The sequence below is a fragment of the Amblyomma maculatum genome, chromosome 5 (genome assembly GCF_055883805.1).
Source record: "Amblyomma maculatum isolate TAMU_Amacu chromosome 5, ASM5588380v1, whole genome shotgun sequence".
Taxonomy (NCBI): Eukaryota; Metazoa; Arthropoda; class Arachnida; order Ixodida; family Ixodidae; genus Amblyomma; species Amblyomma maculatum.
Genome location: NC_139348.1, coordinates 97,564,837 through 97,590,976, shown reverse-complemented (window position 1 = coordinate 97,590,976; position 26,140 = coordinate 97,564,837). Strand labels below are relative to the sequence as shown.

The window sequence follows — 26,140 nt, the reverse complement described above, 5'->3', positions numbered from 1 at the left end:
TCCATCCACAGGCACCCCTCGCCTTTCGTTTGCTTCTCGGTTGCAGCCTTCCCATCGCAAACCTGGCTCCGTGGGAGGTGTTTCCGCATCCCTAAGGTAGGTTTCTCCCACAGCGAAAAACGTGAACTCGTCCTGCATTTCCTTCGCCAACTCTGCCCACTTCTGCTACCTTCTTGCCCCTTCCATATTAAAAAAACCGATCCTCAAGTCGCTGCTTTGCCATTTGCGACGAGGGCCTCTGGGTCGTGTGTGGCATGTGCCTCCCGCATCTTGATGTTACGGTGCCGGCGCGATTCCCCGCTGGGGCTGCACCCGTTCTTCACAATGCTGGCCACTTCTTGGCCAGGACGTTCTCCAGAGCTTCCTGAATAAGCTGAACCAGATCCCTCTGGGTGTGAGTAGGCTGGGTCTCCCGTCGGTGGACTTCTTGGCCATTCAGATGTGCCCTGGGTTCGCGTGCTGTAGAGCCCAAATGGGACTGGTCTCGTGCTGAACTTCCATGTCGCCCGCTGGGCGTGTGCTCGTGGTTTGCCCAAGCCTAAAAAAACCGCTGCTGCCGTGCCAATGCTGCGGCTGACTCTGCGCCGCCGCTGCATTATAATGTAGGCCGTCTTTGTTGGATCTAGTAGCCATCTCCAGTCGGAGATCCACTTTGTTCAAATCCAGAAAACGGTTGCTTGTCTTACGGCACCACTTCTTGACCTTGGAATTCGTGAGGACAACTGCAGCCCTTGTTTCTCCGCCTCTCCTCTGTATCTCCGGAATGGAGCAGACGATTAGGCTCCCAGGCTGCCCCATCCACCGCTACTCATGTGCATCGACTGCTGCCTCCGGGTTAGCATTCAGTACGTCACGAATCCCTGCATGCAGGATGTATTTTCGCGGGACCAGGCGAGCACCCTGCTTGTACTTCATTACGTAGGTGATTGTGTCGGCCATTGTCACTCGGGCTCCGTGTATGAATTCAAGCAATTCCAGAGCTGCCAGCTCGGCCACCACAGAATCCGCCACAAGACCCACATTCCTGTCGCTGACTACCACTACTTCCCACTGTGTTCCCATGGGGGGGGGGGATTTGTGCGTTTCGATACGAATGAGGGCTGCTGGTCTCACGCCGCCCACCGTTGCCTTCTGTCTTCTTGGCATTCTGCGTTTGGGCGCCGCACTCAGAAGCCCGTACTTGAGGAGCCCCTCCACTGAGTACCCGCTTATCCCTCTTGGGACGCTTCTTGCGGGAGCTCTGTTGCGTTCCGGCGGCCAACTGTTCTGGGGGCCTTTCGCTGGGGTTGTTTTCCTCTGCATTTCCCGGGCCATCAAAGAAGCTTTGGGACATATCGACTGCATCGGCTGCATTTCCCTTTTGGTGCAGGCTCTATTCTGATTAGACCTCCTCAGGCCTGTGTGTGGGCACCTACACCGACGTTTGAAGGGGCTGTACTTGCGAACCCTCAGTTGTAACCTCCGGTGGTACCTCCCCGACAGTTTGAATCGCTTCTGTCACCGACTCTAATGCCTAGAGGCACTGTTCTGGAGCTCCCTCCGACGATTGGTAGATATGGTTCATCCCTCGACTGTTCGCTTCGTCCGTATCTTTAGTCGAGGAGTCGTACTTGCTCTGCAAGCCTGCACCAATTTCTCCAGCAACACCACTCTGGTATCTAGGTCTGTGCATAGCGGGCATGAATGATCCATCAGGCGAGCCTCAAGGGTGTCCAATCGCTTGCAGAGCCTGCACGTGAAGGCCTCTCCCTCAGCTGCAGATTCCAGGTCATCGAACGGTGTTTCATCCTAGTAGACTCACCTTCCACAGGCATCGCAGTGTATGTTTGGACCTCCCTCTGCAGTGCTGCCGGCGGAGCCTTTGCCCTTCCTTGCCATGATGCTCTATCCCTAGCATAAAAGTGAATGCGCGTTACGATAACAAAAGTACAAGAGTTAGCACGTGAACGTGTACTTGTGCTGATCTCAACCCAGCCGCGTTAGACGACAGTCATCCAGGACCTTCCAAAATAGGTCGCCACAGAGACCTTCCTCATCAAGTGAAAGCGAAATTGACTCATTTGCAACTATTATAAAGTGCAGCATCTTCCTGCTGGGTTGCCTCAGGCTTCCTTTTTTGAAGCGCCGATATGTGGGGAAATATATGCATCGGTACCTACTACTGGAGCTTCTGCACTTCTGTCCTGCTGCCAAAACTGGCAGTCTGCACGCTTGCCGACTTTATATACTACATATCGAGCTAAGCAGTATACAACACTGTCCTCTACAGAACCTCAGTAGTAGCTGTGTTCATCACGACAGTAAGATGGGATTCATCACCTCAAGTGAACGTGCCAGGCCAAAGTGCTGCTAAAAACGAAAACAAGCATTATATAGTAACGTGCGCATCTGTAAGTTTAAAGGCAAACTGAAACAAAGCCATTCTGTTACCCCAGTGGGTCGTGATTAAGCTTGACGGTCAATATGTAAATTGCACCCTTGTCGAATAGGTAACTGATAATGTCTAGCGTCGATGACAACGTGACACGTATGGACTCCGTTGTCATTTGCGAGGCAAGCAGCTTCGTGCCCTTTTCGACTGAGTTTTTCTCAGTCGTGTTCGAAAGGTTTCGAAAGGTACTTCGAACAATTTGGGAAGAGGCTAGGTATGGCATCGTCTTTCAGTGTCCATTTTTCACGTGGTATCGTCACCAAATTCCCACAAATTTTGTGCTCGAAAACTTTCGAAATATCTTCATCGTGGAAATGGAGGTCGCAAATTGAACACGAGCTCAAAATCTTTTTGTCCTGCCTTGGTACTGCACGCTCCTATAGCTGCAGGCGTTCAGCGTTACAGGGCAGCCTGAAAAAATTTCTCTTCTCTCCAACAGATTGCACAGAGCCGTAGCCGTTTTTACAACCTGGCACGAAACAGCGTGGCAGATTCACTGTCACACTGTGTGACAACCACGCATACAACAGCAAACGTTTCCAGACGTGCACGCTGCCGCAGGACAAGCCCGGCACCCACCACAGCCTGCTGTTCGCTATGTTCGCTGCACCTAGTAACACGTTAGTGTCAAAAAGAACGTTGTGCTGCTATTCGCCGGGCCAAGGCCCGTCTGGATGCACACACGCACGCTTTGAAAAGCGCGCGCCGCTGCATTCATCCAGCCGTGTCCGGGCAAACTTATTGAGGGGCTTTAGGCACTTTAGGCAAACTGCGTCGCGCGTGCCCCCGTGCGGAGCACAGCGAAGAAGCGTCAAGCGGTGCGCCAGAGTTTGAGAACTGGAAAAGTATCTATTATCCTTGGCCTCCACCGCACCGACAATAGGCTTACTGACAACACCGACTGAAAGGCCCAAGTATTTCATCGCCCTCACCGCCAGAGCCCACGTCCTGTCCTGGCCACGAAAGCGTCATCTACACCCGGCGCTGGTAACTCTGGTGAAATGCGCGCTTTAATAATTGTCCCCCTATATATATGCCTTATCAGGGCCCTTTGCATAGCCTGTCCCTTTGTGAGGTATATCTGCACCAAACCTGCTTAAGTGGTGACTAATCATCTACTTGGTATTGTAGTGTTTCCTGTTACTGCTGCTTTTACTTTTGCAGGCCACGTAATCACTGGTTCCAGGCTGATAAATACATACTGAAGATTTTTTTCTTTTTTCTTTCACTTCATGACCCACTTTTTTTCTCACCCATCCCGTCCTCTTCCCACCTACTTTCCCCTCCCCAGCTTTTCTTCGGAAGCAAAACCATATTTAAACCCCTGCCAATGATGATGGATTTGCCCGGATGAAGACAAGTCCACTTGTCGAAGCGTTGGTTCATCTGCGAACTGAGGCATACCCCATTTACCCTTGTTCACTTCTTCATACAATAATGCTAAGGCTTCATGAATACATAGCACCTCTGTTTATTTTATGCTTTCTATAACAAATTAAAATTATAAATGTTTGTTTTGTTGACACTGTAGTGTTTATTTTTTACAGCATGAGAAATTTTCATTACTGCCAGGATTTTTTTAAACACTTTTGGTCAATGTGGGTGCCTTGCATTGAAATTAAAAAAGCCTGATCGAATTACTGTGAACATGATCAACAACTGGCTACTTTCATCCAAAACATGCACTATATGACACCACTGTTGCACAGTTTTGGCAGTATAGCTTTGGCCTCACCCGGCCAATGACAGCAATGTGTAACCAAGCTCAGCTCAAGGGACAAGCCAATGCATTGTACGTAACAGTTATGCCATATCTGTATTACCAACAATTGCTCAGATGCATCTGCTCACTTGCTCTGATGGCTCCATGTATGCTACATGGTGGTGCATCCTTAGACTGCAGATGAGTGCTGAGAACACTTTCTCGGCAACGTTCTGATATGAAGGCACTCAACAAGAAGTTAAAACGGAGGAAAAAAGAATAGTGGTTTTCAGAAAATGAAAGGTGCAGCAAATGTTTTACTCTTTGGCCAATACATTGATCATGCTATGGAGGAGGAAGGAGGGAGCTAGCAAAAGAAGATTAAAGTGCACTGACATCACAGACACGGGTAACTCAAAGGGAAGCACGTTTACAGAACATACTAGGCCTATCAAGCAAGAGATGCTATCTGTTGACCTCCAAAACTATGAAACAATTCTTGCTTTTCTCAGTTTTGCAGTACTGAACAGAATAAATGGCTATGATAGCACAATCTAATGTAGCACAGCAAATTTTCATGTGACCTAGATACACCTTGCAAGCAGCTTTTGAATGCAGTTCTTGCATTGTGCAGATCCTAGCAATGATAAGCAGTTGAGGCAGAAAATCAATTCCATTTCCCTTTTAATTTCCCCTCTTTTGCTTCTACAGAGCACTTAGTGACCCTAATGATAGCACACGTGAAGCAGCAGACATAGGAACTAGAGGAAAAGTAATCAAAGACTGATAGGACGCTACAACATGCAAGCATTTGCAGCCTAAATTATTGTTATACCTTTGTCAAAAATTTTCTTTGCAAGTCTTCGTTCAGGCTTGAGAGACGCTTGTTCTCCTGCTGAAGTGATTCAACTTCAGTCTGAAGTTTCTGCATCTCCACTTGATGCCTGGTGACCGTGCTGGCCTCGCCGCCACCCACACTTCTCTCCGACATTGCTCCTTGGAGCACATCGTCCTCGGCTGCTCTTTTTGCAGAAACTTTATGTTTGGAATTTAGTTTCGGCTGAAATAGAAAGAAGCTTGCAAATCAGATGTCAGTGGTCCCCTGAAATGGGGTCTGTTGGATTTGTCCCGCTGTTTCAGTAGTATGCTTCTCGAAACAAAGTTATTCTCAAGGCGATGCAAAATGAGAAGGGTAGGTGGCTGCCTGTCTGTTGGCTAAGCAATGATGTTCTTTAGCCATTAAATAAGATACCTATCTCACCTGCTTTTGACATTGCGCAGTGATGGACAGAAGTTTGTGAGATGACGTGTGGAGAAAAAGTTATAGCAGTGCTGTCAGGCACAGCATATGAATGAGATGCACAGACATGCATTTTACGTCTTCTTGAGTAATGCGATCTGACCGGCTGGTGAAGCAACATAGAAGCGAATTAATTTTGTTTCTGTAAATCTGCATCCCGTAAATTTTCGTTCATGACTGCATATGCATGCAAAGTGATTGCTGCCTCTTTCCATACTCTGCTTTGCCACAGAGTGCTGTATCGCCAGTTGCTCGGCATCCACATGATGCTGTTATGAAATTTTAAGGGCAACAGTGTGAAAGACATTGATGAAAGAAGAAACACAGGATGAGCCCTTATCCTGCGTTTCCTCTTTTTCTGTTCACATCTCATGCTGTTGCCTCTAAAATGTATCATCAACTCACCTGTTTAGTTTAACCAGTGTGAGTGAAGGTACCCAGAGGTGAAAAAGTGAAATAATGGGAAGACGATAACACCAAGTAATTGCTATAGGTCGACCTTTCTGCAATTTAAAATGCTTGGCAGCATGGGAGCAAAATTAGTAGTTTTTCCACCTCACGTCTTCATGTGGCAGTCCCACTGCTGCTCTATATGTTTCTATCATTCATAGTCAAAATATGACCACAATTTCCTTCCCTTGCTTCCATACTTAACAGCATGATGTTGTACTGGCTAGTGAGGTACAACGCTCGTACTGGTTCACTTCATGTGCTTAAAAAGCTTAATATGTTCCTCCTAGCATTTGTTTTGTCATGTGCTACAGTTGGAAATACAATACTGTGCCTTCAATGCTAAGAACAAAAGGAGTCTCACAATTACTCAGCTGCACACTGCATTGAACTGCGCTGCTTGAATTTTCTTATCGCATAAATTTTCATAGGAAGGGTGTTAGCCGTGTTTTCAAAGGATGGTTAACCCGTGCTTTTTGCCCGGTTCGATATATGCTTGCTAGTAGAACAGTTTTATTCACTACGGCCAATATTACATGTAAAGTATCAACGGACAAGGCGTGGACTACGCGCAGGCATATTTCCTTGCAACAGGATGCACACCTCAAAATTTAATTATGACCTGTGAAATATGACCCCACTATAACTTTAAAATTCCACAGGTTCGGTGATAATTGATTTAATTGACTCCTGCAAGCTAAAGGCATGAAGCTCCACACAAAAAAAATATCAGACCTTTTGTAGTGGGCCCACGCTTCCTGAACTCTTCCGCGCTGCCATGTGGTGGTTAGCGCGCCATGTTTTCATTTCTTCCTCCGTGTCTGCGATTTTCAACATACGATAACAACTAAGGGATGCCAAGACAATGTTCAGGAACACTTCAAAGCATCGTACACTTACCCATCATGTGAATGATCCGCACTTTGTAGAATCCTCCTCGAGTGTGTTGATCGCCATCCCAAAATACGTCATAGAGCTTTCCACGCTCGAAATCATCAATATCGTGAGGTTTAAAGCCTCTGACATTGTCGTCTGAGACGACATACTTTTTATCTTCTCCATCGTACTGGATTAACACTAGCATTTCCTTGGCAAAACTGGTCTAGCGCGACAATGAAACAGCAGCGAGACTATGGCAGTGCCAGAAGCACCCCGAGGCGGTAAAAATGTAAAACACAAAGACGGATTCAGCTACGGATATATCTGTGGCTAGTTACGGCTTGGTTATGGCAGAAAGCCAAAACAAGGAAAACCTCCCTACCTGGAGGGAAAACAAAACACTATGGAGACAAACTTATTCCATGCTTCTCAAGCACTCTCAAGTAATGCGTTGGACATTTGACATGTTTTTGTTTGGCATTTTAGTTTGCTGCCTTGCAAACAATACAAAAAACATGCTGCAGATAATCAGCAGTGTGCACTCAAGCAGTTCACGAAATGCCCCAAATATCCAAACAGTGCAAAAAGTTAAACACTGAAAATGTTCTATTCCAGCAAAACAAATTTGTCCAAAATATGTTCCAACCTAGCAAGTTGAGGCCATTTGCAAAAATGCTTTTGGCTCCTTCTATCCGCTATGCATAACGAACACTTTTTTTACCTTCCTTTCTCTGCTCGAGCCTCTACTGACTTCTAACTTCCCAGTTTTTTTCCTTGTTCCGAGCGGAGCCTGAGGTGCTGGGAATTTAGTGTACAATATATTTTAACGTGTTTTCTGAAGTCATCGGCTTCATTGATGAAGTGCAGTGATGAGTCCTCGAGCTAAACGTTGCCGCCGCTACCTGGAGCCTGGGCAGCTGGAAGATGTACCCAGGCAGACGCTGCGGTACCAAGCGCTAAAGCGAGCTGAAGCTAGCGATCTGAGTGGTAGTGTGTCAGGAGACGACGAGCCGGACGTTGCTCATGCTAGCAGAAGTTCGAACAGCCCAGCAAATGTTCACAAGTTAACCTCGCTGAGTGAGGGCGGTGAACACGGTCCTCCGAGCGGAGACGAGTCTGCTCCACCCGGCAAGGATGGCGACGACGGCCCTTCGAGCGGAGACGAGTCTGCGCCAGACGGCGAGGATGGCGACGACGGCCTTTCGAGCGGAGACGAGTCTGCGCCACACAACGAGTGTGGCGACGATGGCCCTCCGAACGGCAGCAAGTCAGCACCTTTCAGTGAGCACGACGAAGATTATTTCGACTGCCAAGGCAAGACGAACAAACATGAGTCGAGGTCGTTTTCTGAGGTAGGCGAAGACGAAGACGGGCATCCAAACCGATACGAATCGTCATTCGTTAAGCATGACACGGGAACAAAGACAACCGTCCCTGCGAAGACGCGTCAGCATTATTCAGCAAGCGTGATAAGGAATTGAAAGAGTACTTCGAAAAATATTCAAGAGAATCCTTGTTGAACCTCACCATCAATAAAGCACAGGCCATTCTGGTTTTGAACTACGTCCTGCATGCAGATTTCCTGGGCACAGGTCGAAGGGCTATTGAAGCTGATCAACACACTGTGTGGGTGTGATGTGCCCGACTCCACGCACATGTTCGGAAGCTGTGGGAGACCGAACTGGACTCACTTCAGGTGCACTTCTTTTGCCAGGGTTGCTTCGAGTACTTTGGCAGAAAAAGTAGAAAAGAAAGAACTGACACATTCACATGCAAGCGCTGCAGTGTCACAAGAACGGTGCGGTGGCTGATAGCGAAAGGCAGTTTCTTATTTTCGACCTGAAGGAGCAAATCTACAATGCTGTGTCAAACTGCTCCATGTCACTATTCGAACGCTTGAAAGGGATGGCCTCAACTGTACCTGGAATGTTTGCAGACATTACAGATGGGCGGCTTTACCGGAGCATAAGAAACAGATTAAAAGCGAAGTGGAGTGACTTGACAGTCACCATAAATACCGATGGATCACCAGTGTTCAAATCAAGTAAAGCAAACATGTGACCAGTTCAGCTGCTTATTAATGAACTGCCATATAACATTCGCTTTCAGAATGTAATTGTAGGAGCACTGTGGTTGCCAAAACTCATCCTCCTCAATATTTATTTATGAAGGCATTTTTGAAGGCATTCAACGAAATTGGCACCATAGTGTGGAGGCATGCCAACAAAACTGTGCAGTCTAGGGTGGCTGTGGCATGCTGCTGCGTCGACTCGCCTGCCAAAGCAACACTGCTGAACATGAAGCAGTTTAATGGATATTTCAGGTGCTCCTGGTGCATTCACAAGGGAAGAGCTGTTGATGGTAAGCCATTTTTGCATGATGTTCACTTTGCATTGTGATTTATTTGCAAAATCCTCTACACAACCTAATTGTTTTGTTCGGTGCACATATGGATAACATTTTTTATTAATACAGTGTATAAATGTGACAGGTATAATGCATGGAAGTCGGACATCTGCAATAATATCATTGGCAGCCATTTCTGTTACTACGGATACACTGTTTGAGACCGTGGCACCTGATTTTGTACTGTTATTTTCACCACCTATATTGGTAGTGTCATGAGCCTGCATTTGGCTGTATGGAATGTGTCATCTGATAAACTTTCTTAGTAGCCTGGAAGTGTGAATGGCTGCTCTAAGAAGCACACCATTATTCATGTCATGGCTTTTGGATATCCTACCTTATTTCGTCATGCAAAAAAATGCTGGCACTGACCAGCATGGCAATCCAGGAGTGGGATGAAGTAGCTAAGCCTCTGTCAACAGTAACTACATTTATCTCATCCTGGCACCTTAATGTTCACAGTTGACATCGAAATTGTACAAGTATAGCATTTTGAATCCCGATACAGTGCTGTACGACATTGCTGTTACTGCAATATCAGTTTTGCCCATAGTGTTTTTGTTTTCATGTCGAAGATTACCGAAGTCTCATGTGCTACATATGGTACAGCTTCATTACATTAAACCCTCACAGACAGTGGCTGCTCGGAGTTCGTGTTCTGATATCCCACTGTGTGTACTTTACAAAACACGTGTAGGGCACTACAGGACTTTAAGGTTGCTTCATATAGAAAATCATCTATTAATCGCTGTTAGTGCATTTATTTGGATGTTTGAATGTGCATATTTCACTTTAGCAACTTTTATACCTAAATATAACCTGGCTAAGGTTGGACTGGTTGCTGTGCATTTAAGTGTAGCACGGAGTGAACATGGACATATAAAAATGAAAGCTAATTTGCCTTTATTTCTTTGTGGTTATCTTCACTATTTTTTCAGCATAATATAACTTGTAAAATACTCATGCTTTATCTTTCGCAGGAACTATTCGGTACCTTCCAGGCAGCCAGTCGGCATCGCCACGCACCCACACCAACATGGTTCAAGACCTGCAGGATGCCCACAGTGAGCGCCAGCCTGTGCATGGGGTTAAAGGGCCTTCTCCTCTCATGGGCTTCCAAGGATTTAACCTTATGTGGAGTTTGCCACCTGACTATATGCATTGTGTGCTAGAGGGAGTTGTACAGCAGCTGACTGAGGTGTGGCTAACTGCTGTTGGCAAACTTTTTTACATTGGTAGACGTATTCAGGTGCTTGAGAGCCGAATTCAGGAACTTAAGCCTCCAATTATGTTCTGCCGCTTGCTTAGGCTAATTGGTGAACGCAAGGATTGGAAGGCGACCGAATGGCTTTATTGGATGCTGTATTATACTCTTCCTTGTTTAAAGGATTTGATTCCTGACAAGTATCTGCATCATTTTTGTTTATTGTGCCAAGGCATTTTCCTTCTGATTCAGACATGTGTCAGCAATGTAGATTTAATTGAAGCAGACCAGCTTCTTTCATTGTTTGTTAATAGAGTAGTGGTACTGTATGGACAAAGCAGTGCAACATTCAATATGCATCAGCTGTTACATCTTTCAAAAAGTGTTGAAACGTTGGGGCCTTTATGGGGGATCTCCACATTTTCATTTGAGAATGGAAATGGGCAGCTATTGAAGCATGTGACTGCTGCACAAGGTGTGCCTCTGCAGGTTGCAGAGCGTTGTATAATGAAGACTTGGCTGAGGAATACAAACAGATTTGTGGAGCTCTCATTACATCTTTTAGAAAGAAAAAATAGAATGATAAAGACCCGTGCCATAAGAGGGACTGGTACCCATGTGTTCGGAGCTCCATTGAGGTCAGTTCCTCTAGAAGAGACTGTGGCTAAGATGTTTGTCTCTGAATATGAACAAGTACCTGCTATGATACATTATGCACAAGTGGAAATTAATGGCATTACAATTCACAGCGCTCAATACAGTAGAGCACAGAAAACTTCCTCTCATTGTCTGAAGATGCAGAATGGTGTTTATTGCCTTGTAATAGACATATGTTCCTTCACTGTAGATGTCCGAAAGGTTTTACTTGTTTGCCAAGAATTATTGATCTGTGAGCCAGTGTTCCAAAATGTCAAGTACATTCACCTTTGTAAGCATCCTCCAAATTGAAATCATCTATTCTCACCTGATGATGTCATCACCCAGTGTGTTCCTTCAGATAGAGAATGTTTCATGTTTGTGATATTGCAAATAATTATAAAATAGATTGGATGCCAGATGGATTTCAGTGCCGTGGTAATTAATGACAGCCTAAAGGGGAAAGTAGAACTTAAAAATTTCTAGAGTAAAAGGAGTTGCAGTCACTGACCTAGCGAACATGAAAAAAAAAGATGTTTCGGAAACCTGTGCGGGTTCTTTGATCTCAATGAGGCGGAAAGGTGAGGGAATGGAAATTTTTTTTTCATTCCCTCGCCTTGTCCGCCTCATTGTGATTAAGGAACCCGTAGGGGCTCCAAAACGTCTTTTTTCATGCTGACTTGGTCAGTGACTGCAGTTCCTTTTACTCTACTACCATGCCTGACCAGACGAACCTTCATCAAACCCTTGACTACTTAAATTCCTGTTATCATCAGCCAAACTATACCCACTGTAGGGTGAAGGCCTCTCCCACACTCCTCCAATTCACTCGGTCCTGTGCTAGCTGCATCCACATAATTGTTACTACCTATCCTAAGTGGACATGTTCGCCTACTACTTCAATTCAGGTAGAACGAGAGGAAGAGGATGGTTTACACGGTAAGAAGGAGCACTGAACAAGGGTAAAGGGTGTATGCCTCAGTTCTCAGATCAAGTCAACGTCTTGACAAGTGGACTTGTCTTCGTCTGGACAAAGCGATCATCACTGGCAGGGGTTTAAATATGCTTTTTCTTCCAAAGAAGAAAAGCTAGGGAGGGGAAAAAGTGGGTGAGAAGAAAGTTGGTGAAGGAGTGGGGAGGGGATGATGGGTAAGAAGAAAGTAGGCCATGGAGTGAACAAAAACAAATTCTTCAGTATGTATTTCTCAGCCTGGAACCAGGGATCCTGTGGCCTGCAAACAAATTAAAAGCGGTAGTACCAGGAAAAACTACAATACCGGGTAGATGACTAGTCATCACTTAAGTTGGTTTGGTGCAGATACACCTGACATGAAAAAAAAAGTTCGAGGACAAACTCAAGCAACAAGTGATGAGGAAATGTGTTAGGAGAAACATGTACAGCTTATGCTATAGTGGAAGGGGATAGAGTGTACATGTTTTGTGAATGAACTACAAATAACACTATATGTGATTGTTTTCCCGAATAGTTAGGATGCAGAGGGAATATACCTAAGAGAATCTAACGTTCCCTTAGATATATTTATTCCTGCTGGTTTCAGTGTTCTGAATTAATCAATTTGATAGGCCTCTCTATATTTTATGTCCCTTGCAGATTTAAAGCCTGACTGGAGAATATTAAATGTAATTTCTTCGAACTGATGGTCTTTTTGATTGAAATGCTTGAAAACTGCTTTCGGGAGGTTTTTGCCTGTGTCTGCTCAATGTTCATTAAGCCTTATGTTCATTGGTTGCCCTGTCTCTCCGATGTACTGTTTATGACAGAAGGAGCATACTAGAAGGTAGCTAACGTTTGAAGATGCGCAGTTAAAGCCTGATTTTATGTGGAGTGAAATCACTTGCATTACTTTTAACCATGTGTCTTTTTGTATGTGACTGCACGTCTTACATCTAGGTCGAGAGCAAGGGTGTGGTTGTGTTGAATGCTTGTTGTCGAGTTTGGAATGTACTAGAATATCTCTGAGGTTTGCGTTATGTTTGTATGTTACCATTGGTGCCTCTGGAAATATTTTCTTCAGGCGTTCATTACACATTAGTATGTGGGATGGTATTTCCACAGAATATTGTTTGTTTGGAAGGGCATTGAAGTATTTAGTTACAAAAGAATGCTGGCATTCAGTGTTGGCCTTTGGTCGTTTCATGAGCACATCGTTGCAGTTTAAAGTTCCTCTGGATTAGTGTTGCTTCGCTACCTAACGTAAACTGCTGTTCCTTCCCGAGGCTGTTAAACATTACCTTAGGTTAAAGGCTAATACATCAGTAAACAAGTACTTTAACCTGAATGATTAACTTTTTTTAGAGCTCTTTATAACTTCTGCTGCATCAAACTATATTCCGGTTTACAGATAAACTGCTTCATGCAAATGTGCTGTTGTTTGGTCCTGTTTGCTGTTTAGCAATGGATTATTGACTGTCCAATGTTCGGTGTTGCTGAAGATTCTGAAATGCAAAATCATGCATACTTTTCTCTGAACTTGGAAGCATGCAGAGGGGTATGAGCAGCTCACCTGTTCATTTATGCCCAGCAGTACCACATCAAGTGTCCATGTTAAAGGACCTATCCTCTTTTTTGTTTCCTTGTGTATGTCGGTTGACTTCCTAGCTTTTCTCCAGACTTGCAAATTGTTGACTGCAGTAAATTCTTATCTCATTTATCTTCATATGTAACTGACATTTTGTACTGCTTCTTTATAGTTTATTTTGAAATATGAGTGCTTTACAATGTTTACTTATTGCTAACCTCTTGTGCCTTTTGTTTGTGCTTTTGTTGAGTATGTATGACTTTGGTTTTGCAGTTTTAATTATGTGAGCTTGTCATCTGTTGTTAACTAGAGTTATTTGCTGATCAACATGTCTACAATGCTGTGATCTAGCAGTGTATCCCAGTACAGGGATACACTGCTAGATCATGGCATGTAACCTTGCCTTACTGTACATGTTACTTCAATTGCCTCGAATTATAATCACCCAGCGCTTTTATTACATGCTCAACACTATTCCTTTTTTTTTTGCACTTGGGCTGTAGTTTGTATTACTGTATTACTCAATTTTGTACTACTCAATTGGGCTGCAGTGCATGCTTTCATTTTAGCGTCTTACTGAATAGCCCCAATAAATAATTTCTGTGCCTACTTCTATGCTTCTCATTACTTCACAGTTAAGCTTCTCATTGAAAAGCATAGAATGCCATGGTGACATGGGTCTGATAATGGGGAGGCTAGTTCATGCAAACTGACCTGCTTTCTCTTGACTTCCAGTGGCGGAGCTCTGGAAACCTCCATCGAAAAGCCACCTAGCGACACCGACAGGCACAGAGAAAATGACACATGCATGTCGATGAAATGGGGCAGTGCCACGATTGTCTCTATCCCAGATGGCTATTGTAATATGGCATTGCAAGGTAGATTTATAGATTTATCGAGCTCCCCCACCGGCTGAGTGTATACCACTTTTGCTCAAGACTGCACATAAAGCATGTAGGCTGCTTTAATTTTCTTTAGCTAGCTATCTAGAAGCTCACAAATTAAGTAAGCAAAAAGAAATCTGACAGAAATATATATGCCAACGTACAACCTTTGTTATTGCATGTTATCCTGAATGTAACGCCATCAGGTGCTAGGCACAGCCACCTTGTCCCTACACACTTATTGCATCTGGCCCTCGATATTTCTTCTGCACCCTCGGGAGAGCTTGGAATTCGCAGCAGGATGCTAAAATGTCTAGCTGACTTTCTACATAATCGATCCTTTCAAGTACGTCTTGGTTCCGTGCTTTCTAAAAGCTTCACACAAGAAACTGGTGTGCCCCAAGGGTGCATTTTAAGTACCACGCTTTTCATAGTAAAAATGAACTCTATAGCTAAAGTAATACCGAAATCCATTATGTACTCAGTTTATGTAGACGACTTGCAACGTAGCAACATGTGAGAGGCAGATTCAGCTAACTGTAAATAAGCTGGCATTATGGGCAGATAAAAATGGTTTCACGTTTTCCACGCAAAAGTCTGTGGCTGTTCTCTTTTCTCTTAGACGAGGACTGCACACTGACCCCACCATCTACCTAAATGAAATCACACAACCAGTAAAACACGAACACAAATTTCTAGGTTTAACATTTGATAGGAAGCTCTCTTTTCTTCCTCACATAAACGTCCTGAAAAAGAAAGCTTCCAAATCTCTGAATATACTCAGTCTTCTCACGCAAACACTGGGGGTCTGACCGCACGTGCCTTTTGCACATCTACCGCACAGTCATTCGCTCTTGCCTAGACTAGCTGCATTGTATACGGATCAGCAAGACCTTCATATTTGAAGCACTTGGACCCTGTACATAATTCAAGTTTGCATCTTTCTACTGGCGCTTATAGGACATCACCTATCGCAATCCTTTATGTAGACACCGATGAACCATCCCTAGAACTTAGAAGGACCATGCTCACATTTTCATATATCCTGAAAATACGCTCCCTACCAAAACATATATGCTACCCCATTGTCACTAAATGTGCCTCCAGAATATTGTCCAAAAATAGGCCGCATTCTATCAAACCCTTGTTACTGCGATTTGAGGATAAATGCAAAGAATTAGGAATACTAAACGCTATCCCCAATATTGCATCGACAAAATTCACTGCCACCATGGTACAGCCTTCCTGTTGTGTGCGATTTCACACTAATTAAGTTTTCTAAACATAAAACACCACCTGAACACATCTTGCAAGAATTTGTAGCTCTTAAAGGAAAGTATGACAATTGCACACAATTTTACACGGATGGATCCAAGACAACAAAACATGTAGGAAGTGCAATAGTGCATGGAAAATGGGAAAAAACTGTGAGATTACCTCAGTGTGCAAGTATTTTTACAGCTGAATGTTATGCTCTGGCAGTGGCTGTGAGCAAAATAGTCAACGAGAACATTACAAACAGTATTATATACACAGACTCCTTAAGTGTTCTCACAGCCCTTCACCACAAAAATGCAGTTGTACCACTACTCGGGGAAATCATACACAACATATCAACAACCTCTGCTCGAGGACATAAAATAACGTTTTGTTGGGTCCCGAGTCATGTCGGCGTTGGAGGCAATGAGAGAGCAGACTTTTGCACTGCCCAGGCCCATGGAAAACGAATAAAGAACTTAGACATGCCATACAGAGACTGTATGATGCTGGTGCACAACAAACTGTAGGACGACTGACAGTCATCATGGAGTAGGGAGGTAAATAAACTGCAGTTGGTGAAGCCCACTTTAGGGGAATGGAAATCATGTCGCAATCAAGAACGTTTTATAGAAGTGATTTTATGCCGTCTCCGCATTGGCCACACACATGACACAATTTTTTGTTGAGAAAAGAAAAACCTCTGTGTGAAGAATGCGGACAGGAACTCACCATAAACCACGTTTTACTTTCATGTACAAGATTTGAAATGCTAAGGAAAAAGTATTTTACTTGATTTTACGATGAACACATTCCATCCAGCTTTGATTTTAGGTGAAAGCGGACTTGTCGATCTATCGTGTTTTTAGCTTTTTAAAGGAAGCAAATGTTTTACGGAAACTAGAATAAATAGTGTATGCCACTTACAACCTTGTGCTTGGCACATGATAGCCTGACCTGCTTATGCGCCATTAAACACAACACATTTCTTCTGCACCCTGTAACACTTGCCTTCTCTTATTGCAACTGTCCATTATACTTATGGCATCTGTTATCTTGCTTTTGCATTACAAACCACAGGCCTGATTATTCATCAGTTTGACTATTAATTGTGTCAAAATATTGTGTCAATAATTACCATTTGTTCTCAAAAACTCCCTGCTCTCTTCCTGTGGAATAATTTTGCACTTCTCAGTAACTCTCTTCATTAACCACCTCCATGGGTTTCTGGTTTGGTTTGGTTTGTGGGGTTTAACGTCCCAAAGCAACTCAGGCTATGAGAGACGCCGTAGTGGAGGACTCCGGAAATTTCGACCACCTGGGGTTCTTTAACGTGCACTGACATCGCACAGCACACGGGCGCCTTGCTTTTCGCCTCCATCGAAAAGCTGCCGCCGGGGAACACTGGTATAGAGGGGTACGTATATATTGTGATATTCATATATGATCTCAGAAAACCTGTCAAATGCCGCCTTCTTATTCTAGTTATGGCCCAGATCTTCAGTCATTACCTCCCCTGCCTTTCTTTATGACTTTCACTGATCTCACTACCAATTGTAAACAGTATGTCATCGATTGGCTCTTAATTGTTGATTGTTAGCTTTGTGCACAAACTTTAGGACCATTTTTTCATATAGTTTTTAAACTGCGACAATTTATTGATGAATTTCAGCTATATCGCGCAGTCGTGTTGAGGTGAAAGGAATCTGCCGCACCGCGACAGAACGCACACGAGAAATCTGTCGCATGACAGCACCCACGAAAAGCTTCTGTTGTGCAGGCGCATGACTGAACTTCGCGACAGGCAGCTGAGCGGCACGACTGGCGCAGGACAGTACCTTCGACAGAAATCTCGCGCGACAAAACGACGACAGGTACCTCTGTCGCGTGACTGAACCCACGACAGACAACTTGTCGAGGCATGTGCTCTCTGTCGCACGACAGTACTTCCGACAAAAGTCGGTCGCGCGACAAAGCCTGCGACAGGCGCCTTAGCAACACGACAAAGGAGAGTTTATATATCTGTTGTGCGACACAACCCTCCAGAAGTGTCATTGTCGCGCGACAGAGCTCGCGATAGAACCTTCTGTCGCGCGACACAACGCACTACAACTTTTGTCGCACGACAAACAAATGTCTTGCGCGACACAAAAACGACAGAAAACTATCATGAATCTATCGCGTTTCGATCGGGCCTAGTACATTTTCGAGGTGGCAGTGTACAGTTTGGCCCAAGAAAAGGAAAATGTCACGCACTGAAATTGCCACATTCCTGAGCATAGCACAGCCCTAGCTGAGTTAGGAAGGATGGGTAACAATGCATGCCCTATGCAAGAGCACGGCCGGTCTCGAGGGAGAGCGCGCGCCCTTTCTTACGGCCTTCTCAATTGCCGCGGGAACAATGGGAAAGTTTCTCCTTGAGTTGCGCTCTCCGCCGCCGCAAGGGGCGCGACCTGCTCACTGTTCGCTCCGCGTCTGCTTCAGCGGCGGCGGGTGGCTTTTGCCTGGTTTCGCGCTGTCGCTCGCGGGTTTCGTGGTGAGTACAGCCCCGAAATGAAAGGACACAGAAGGTAGATGCTGCAGCGGCATGTCGTCATTTACTACACAAGTGAACGGAGTCTATTATATTTACACTGTTGCTCAGCAAACGTTCGACAATTATATGACATGCATTGCAGCATATGGTAGCCACTTTTGTCCATTTTAGTCTGAATTTTCCCCAAGCCTGTACAAGAATAGGAACAAAAAAAAACAATGACCAGTGATCACATCGAAGCTTCTTGAAGGCTAACATGACAGCAACTCGTCGGCAACAGTAAAACCGTCTTTCAGCGCTAAGTGCGAAACCATTCATGTAGCACTGAAGATGAAAATAATTTCATAAAAATGTAATGTAAATTGCAAACTGCTTGCATGATATAAAGTATTAATATAACAGTCAAAATAAATGTTCTAGGGTTGAGTTTTAAATGTTATTACAATTCATATATTAGCCAATGTGTGGTATTGTAAACATTATTTTAAGTTTGAAAATAAAACTTGTTTTAATGAAATTTTTACATGATATTAAGCTTATGAAAACAATAAAAAATGGTTTGATATTCATGACACCACTTGTGCTCGAAGTGGTAAAAAGAGGCCAATAAATGATGAAGGTGATACTTGATGCAGTGACTTACAAATGAGTTCACCTGCTATATCGAAAGTATGCAAGAAACTTCTAAAGCGTTAAAGGACACTCTCACTGAAGGCTCATTTCAAGCCTTATATAGAGACCCATTGAGGCTCCCTTCGGGAAAGTAAGGTTAATGTGTGGAAGGGAATGACATGCTAGATGCGAGGGCCATAACAGCTAGCGGACTACATTGTCAAGACGGACGTTTCATCCGAGAGCAAAATCAAGGCGCTGAAGGAACTGATGGCATCTCCTACCATCCCATTTCCTTCTGTCACATACGTATTCTGGTTTACCTTACGTCGCTGGATATACCATTTAGTTAAGCAACTTCGGGTGTGACGCTTGCGCTATTCTTCTTGAAACTAGCGAAAGAATCAGCCCCATGTAGTACGCTCTTCTACGAGGACAATATTCTAGTGGGCTGCATGCTCCAAAACCAGAGCTTGTTGCCCTATTGGACAAGCTTTTTTTTTTTAGAAAAAGCAGCCGTGCACCTACTACACGCAAATGTTCTTGAAGTACTTAAAATCCTGATTCAGTCAGCATTTCAGAATTCAACACTGAGTTGCCTGAAAGGAATTGACAAGAGCCCCGCAGGGGGCACCTGTTAAAGCAGGTGCTTGCGTGTACTGTGCGACACCGCGGACCCCAGCACCCACGCTTAGCCGTGCGTGGCATCGCCGTGTCCGGGGAAAAGGGGATCCTGGTGGTTGAGCTGACGCCGAGTGTTCGGACTTTTAAGGCCCCTCGGCGGAGGCAACACACCACTTTGGCCCCAGCTTCACGTAGACGGCACCTCCGGGCTGACCCACCCGGGGGAAATCGGCAGTCGTCTTTTCCTGTCCTCCCCTCCATCTTTCACTTTCCTATCTCCTTTCCTACGACTGTCCTGTCCTCTCCTCTCTTCTTGGTTTTTCTTTTTCCAGGCGGCTAGGGTTAACCTTGTGTGGCGTACCACCCTGAGTACCGCCATATTTGGTTATAGCTGGGGTGTACAGCTGGCATGGACTGGACTTGGTTGCAAGTTCCTGTCCTGCCCCCTTGTTGGGCTCCATGGTGGGCGGCTGGCACCTTGGCCGAACAACACACATATTACATGGCTTCTTCTACTGTAAAAACTGATCGCCTAAACAATACCTTGCCTTGCTGATCTTTGTTCATCTTCTTTTTCCGTGGAAGCCGCGGTAGAACCACCTTCCAAAGGAATTCCGTCAGTCTTTCACTCAGGGCACTCCACTCCGTTCAGAGCCATCGTATCTGAGAAGAGCACGTGGCAGCACCTGGTGTCCAAATATATGCAGAAACATCTTTCCTCGTTGACTTTATCAGACCCCCTAAGGCTACCTAACTCTGAAGCCCTTGTTGCATTCCACAAAGAACACAACCCAAGAAAATGTGTTGGCTTCAGCATGGATGTCAAGGATTTGTATTATAGCCTCCCCCATGACTGCCTCCTTAAGCGTGTACAAATGTGCATTACAGAAGACAATAATGAATGTGACTTCATTGACGCCTCAGGTGTAAGTGTTGAAAGTTTCCTTGAACTTTTGAGGTTCTACCTGGAGTCCACCTTCATAGGCTGGAAGAACAAGCTGTATATGCAGAAGGCTGGAGTATGCATTGGGTCGAGTGTTGCACCGGTATTGAGTGACATTTTCTTAATGTACGTGGACAGACACCTGAAGGATAACTTGGAGGGCTTACATTATTCCACCTTCAGGTACGTGGACGACGTTTTAGTATTCGCAGACCATGAAGGATTCAATCAACGTATGAAGGACATTATGGATGTTTTTACTGAGTGTGGATCCAGGCTGGAATTTACTGTTGAAGAACCAGTGGACGATCGGTTACAGTATTTAGATCTATTGATTCAATTCGGTGATGATCATGTTTGTTGGGAATACAACCCGAGATCGATGAAGCCGTTGCTGAGCTCCAATTCGGGACATTCCAAATTAGTGAAGAATGGGATGATCAACACATGCTTATTAAATGCGTTGAAGAAATCTTGTTACCACGGCATGGGCAAGAGTTTTGAAAGACAAGTGACAAGAATTGCAAAGGCCGGTTATCGGAAGTCAGTTATTATTGAGGCCAGTTGCCGGGTACTGAAGAGCTTTAAAAGAACGCACAGACTGAAATCCCTGCCCAGCATGGGTGAGAGGAAGAGGAAGGTTGCAGTGGTACCGTATGTGCACAGAATTTCGCATGGCCTCAAAAATGTTGGCAAGGGGTATAATGTTAACGTCGCATTGACCGCCCCGCTCAAGATGAAGAGGATCTGCCCGGCTATTCAAAGGGCAAGAGAAGCGAAGAAGCAAGAATGTGGGATGAAACATAGAAACACATATGTTGGATGCAAGACAGGTGTTGTGTATAGGCTTCCACTCTCTTGTGGAGCCAGTTATATAGGACAAACAGGACGATGTATTAATAAGAGACTACAGGAACACCGGAACAACTTGGAAAGTGGAAAGGACAAAACTTTTCTGGTATCACATTGCCATTCATGGGAAATAATGAAGAAGGAGAAGTGCACTCCTAAGTTTGACAGTGTTAGGATTTTATATTGCCACAAAGAGAAGATAACGAGAGAGATAGTGGAATCATATTTTATTTCAACGGACAATAAGTGTGTCAGCAAGACTTCTCTTGCTCTTTCAAGCAAAGAGGTGTCTTTTTTTTAAGTGATTTTTTAAAGTAATTTTTTATGCAGCAGGTGAACCCAGGGGTTGTTTCACGTGACTTTCGTTTTCTTCATGTTTGTTTTTTCTGGGCCTTGGAGTAAAGGGCTTAGGCTTAGTTGTGAGTCAGCACTTGTACTGTGGTTTTCTTTTATCTTGTCCTTTGTCTTCGTGTTCCCGCTGTTTATATTAATAACCCATTGGAGAGGCTGTAAGAGAAGAGAAGTGCTCTCTCCCTCGAAACCGGCCGTGGCAAGAGACATGGAATCTGGATAAGAGAATAAAGTACAGTCAGATGTCAGAACGTATCCAACCTGTCACTTTGACCATGAGAACTCTCGACGTTCTTGGCAAATGCACGCCATCGAAGGTTATAACTGAGGAAAGCTAATGAGGGTCATTGTAAAGGACTTCCATGTTGCTGAGTCAACTGCCAGCTTGCAGTGTATGACTTGAGGTAATATTCATGTGGTATGAGAGGGGCGATTCATTTCCATTATCACTCAATGAAACCATGTGCTTTGATAAAAGACCTAACTGAGCAATGGATCACCAACAACAATAAGAGCAGGAGCCTTCTCCGGTTCCTTACGGAAAATAATTTGCACGAGTTTTTATAATGTTCCTTATGGCAAGCTTGCGTAATAAAAAAAAAGTTGAACCCAGAGGAGCATGAAATGCTTTTTTAGATAAAAAAGTTGCTTAACCTGGGCCAAAAAGCTAACCAGAGTAAGAACAGGTAGCATTACAAAGGCCTTGGTGAGGTGCCTACTTTGATGCACATAAAATATCTGTCATATGTTATAATGTTAGCTTTATTGAAGAACTGTGAAATAGTTTGGCTGTATATGTCGAGGTGCTTGGCACTGTAGTCATGGAGCCTTTATATAGGGTGTGTTGAAAGGAAGAACTCGTCTTTCAACCAGGTTCGGCTCCTACCCACGATGCCTGCGTCTACCAGCAGTGCACGGCACACTCGCTACTTGTGTATGCCCCATGTCAGTCTGAACATTTGGCTTCCTAGCTCTGTAGATATAAACCAGTGGGGCTGCTATGTATGCTGCGTCACTGACACATACCAACAGACACATAACAAACGCCTCACTGAAGGTTGGCACTGCTGCATCAATAACCACATATCTAAACACAACTTAATCCAATAATGCAAGTTTTTGAGACTAATAAATTTGTTTACACACAGAGCAATTTCAATGAAAAACTCCTAAGATAAATATTAACAGATGCAGTTCCCAAAATTTGATGAAAATACATAAATTTTTGCCTGGGATAGTTCTTTCCAGGAAGACAGAAGCGCAAAAAACTACTCGGATGTACACAGGGACAGGATGAGCACTTCTTTACGTGGAGAGCATCATTTTCTCAAATACTTCACCCACCTAGTATGTCATAACAAAAGACAGCAAAATAGTTTACTTCAAGTTTTTCCTCAAGCCTGGAACAGCTGTCCACGTGTCTAGAGCTCACTAGTACTTTCCAAGCTGAAGTTCTGAGGAAGTGTTCAAATTTCATAACGAGTGCTCTGCAGCTTCTATAAATGAATATGATAGTAATATATGCTGCTATATGGCACTGAGACACGAGCATTTTCAAGATGACGTAAAAGTAAACTATTAAAATTATTTCATACCTCTCAAGGAGAACCTCTGAGTCACTTCAGGATGTAAACTTCAAGAACAAACAAGCCTTTTACAACAGACAATCAGATGTGAATGAAGTTTCTGCAAGCCTTCAATCATATAATTATTTGGTATGTCACAGACATATGACGCCTCTCCAATGTCAAGCGAAATGCACTGTAAAGCAACATCTTCAAGCTAGTAAAGGGACATGTTGCGACATGGAGGTGGAAGTTTGCTGCTATGTATGTGATATTTCTGAATGGAGGCCCAGAAATTACCAATTTGTGGCACACCAGAGAAACTTTTTGGACATTCATAATGAATGTACAGATTTACTATGCAGTACTCTCCATCAACCATTTTCAAACAGTACGAACAAGTTTTCAGTGCCCGACTATACCGAGTGCTGTAAGTATGAAAATCTTTATCTTCGGCTCGACCATAATGTGTAATGCTTGGCACCACTCTATATTCTTAAAAACATTCCTGCTACAGCTTATTCCAAATGAGCAGGTCTCAGAGGGGCTCCCGATACATGCGTATCAGTTATTTCTCTGGCATGCAAGTTGATAATTTGGTTCTGTCTTTGAGCTAAAGATGATGAAAGCTCAACCAACCTGGTGGAAGGTTTGAGCCAAGGTTTCATTACACAGCGTTCTGCAGTTTGTAGCACGACATCCGGCGCAGCTGACACAAGTTTCATAGGTTGATCATTTCCATTTTCAAATGAGAATTTAGATGTGCCCCACAAAGGGCCCATCTCCACACTCTTTGCCAGATGTAAATGCTGGTGCACATTAAATGTAGCACTGCTTTCTCCATACAGTGAACAAATTCTGTTTACAAATCATGACAGAAGCTGGTCCGCTTCCTGAAGGTCAGCAAGGCTTACAGATGTCTGAAGAATAAAAAAAATGCCTTGACAAAGTAAAGAAAAATGGGTGACATATCTTGAAGGAATCAAACCCAATAAACATGGTAGAGAATAGTACAGAAGCCAGAGTAGCCATTTAGTGGCTTTTCAGTTCTTGCGCCCCGAGGCTGGCTGTGGCAGGCGACAAAATTATATTGGTGGCCTCAATAACCTAATGTGCCTTTCCAGTTCATGGAAATTCCACCCTGTGTAGAAAGCCTTCCCTACAGCACTGAGCCATAACTCAGTTATCTGCTGCGTAACGCCCTCAAGCACACAATGCATAAGGTCTGGTGGCAAGCACCAGAAAAGATTGAAGCCTTGCAACTGATTCAGTGACGAAGGCCCTTTGACCCCATAAACTGGCAAGTCTTGCTCGTAGGCAGCCCGCATATTCTGCAGCATACTGCTGTGTATGCGCAGAGCTGCTGGCCTTTCTCCAATAATGTACTGCAGGGTTTCTGAGATAAAAATGAAAAATACCAACGTTCAGCACTAGAAGATGCTCAAACTACAGCAGACGCGATACATCAAAAGCGAGCTATAGATTTTAGGAAAGCCCCTAGTTCACTTCTAGCCAGAACCACACCCCGTTCTAGCTAGCCCAAGCCCTATTCTATATTTCACAATACCAGTGCACAAATAAATTCAAGAGATGCATTTAGAGCAGTTAAACAGTGATGTGTAGGCATACAGAGGGGCATTAGGAAGAGTAAAATTGGCTGCTGGCAGTCTGCAATACCATGCTTTATATGCTTGCAGCAGCTGAGATCTGTTCAAATAAAATGTGTAGATACTGAATATGAGCAATTAGTGCAACAACCAATTCAGGGATTACAAATAAACTTTTTATATACCTGAGGGCATTTAAATATAGTTATTATGCCCCCTATTTTTAATACACAAAGTGAGCTTACTGCATCAACAGGCACTGCAAAACAATGACTAATACTGCATTCCAAAGATATTTAACACAAAAGGCTAAGGCAGTATATGCCTGTTTAAAACAGTGTTGAAAAATTTCAATAATTGCAATGTTTGCTTGCAAGGGGGCACCTACAGCAGCGACACAAAGCTGCAATTTCATGAAATATTGACAAAGTGTCTAGAAAATAATATATGCTGCTCTCTCTGTACTTTATAAGACAATAACTGCTCATTGTGGCATGGTTAGAAATTTACCAAGCTTCTCACAAATAAATCTGGTTTTCCATAGGATTATTTGAATCTTTTTTTTGGAAAAATGCTCAACATTGAAATTTGTTTTCCATTCCAAAGATATAATATAGCTAACTTACGTTCGACAACAGTTCCTTCCTCGAGGCACCAGGAGCGACCGAAATAGCCATTAAACTGTTTCATGTTCAGGAATGCAGCTCTTGCTGGTTAGTCCACTGAGCAGCACATCAAAAACACCTTTGAAAGCACAGTTTCTTCGGCATGCCACCACGCTATCGACACGATGTTGTTGAAGGCATGCACAAATGTTTTCATCAAGTGCTGAGGCGGATGCTTCTTTGCGAACCACAGAACTCCTATGATCACATTTTGAAAACGGACATTGAAGGGCAGTTCATTAATAAGGAGTTGAATTGGCCACACACTCGATTTGCTACATCTGAATACCGGTGAGCTGTCGTTGTTTATAGTGTGCGACGTCTGATACTTCGGTATAGGCAATATAGTATGCACCATGTACAGCAGCAGTAGCTTCCTTCAGCCTTGCATACAATGCTTGCGAGCAGCCTGAAATGATGCTGTGCAGTTGATCCTTCAAATTGAAAATCAGGAAAAAGCACCCTTTCGTCATTAAAGATCGCACGGTTGGTGTAACTTGGCAGTTGTCGCACATGGAGGTGTGTGACATTTCCTTCCTGTCCTTGGAACCGAAATATTTAAAGCAAATTTCACAGAAATAGCGGACTTGAGAATTCATGAAGATACTTCGTGTCTGGCACAACATAGGCTCCACAAAGATTATTAATCAACTTGAGAAGACCCTCAACCTGGGACCACGAAAGGCCCGCATAAAC

General features: G+C 44.0%; 1 protein-coding gene and 1 pseudogene across 2 annotated transcripts in view; one reads left to right on the top strand and one right to left on the bottom strand.

Annotated features, from left to right (window-relative positions):
* Positions 1–14,368, top strand: part of LOC146188966 (uncharacterized) — a 76,026-nt gene extending 61,658 nt beyond the window's left edge. The window contains exons 3-4 of one of the 2 annotated variants that reach the window (XM_084603935.1): positions 3,723–9,123; positions 10,149–14,368. In XM_084603935.1, coding sequence (XP_084460061.1) covers positions 8,928–9,123; positions 10,149–11,320 — 1,368 coding nt within the window. In that variant the 5' untranslated portion in view covers positions 3,723–8,927 and the 3' untranslated portion in view covers positions 11,321–14,368. The remainder of the gene's footprint in view (positions 1–3,722; positions 9,124–10,148) is intronic. The other variant, XM_084603936.1, reaches the window with a different exon arrangement.
* Positions 14,369–21,810: 7,442 nt separating this feature from the next.
* Positions 21,811–24,961, bottom strand: LOC146188965 (uncharacterized; annotated as a pseudogene).
* Between the last annotated feature and the right edge of the window lie 1,179 nt (positions 24,962–26,140).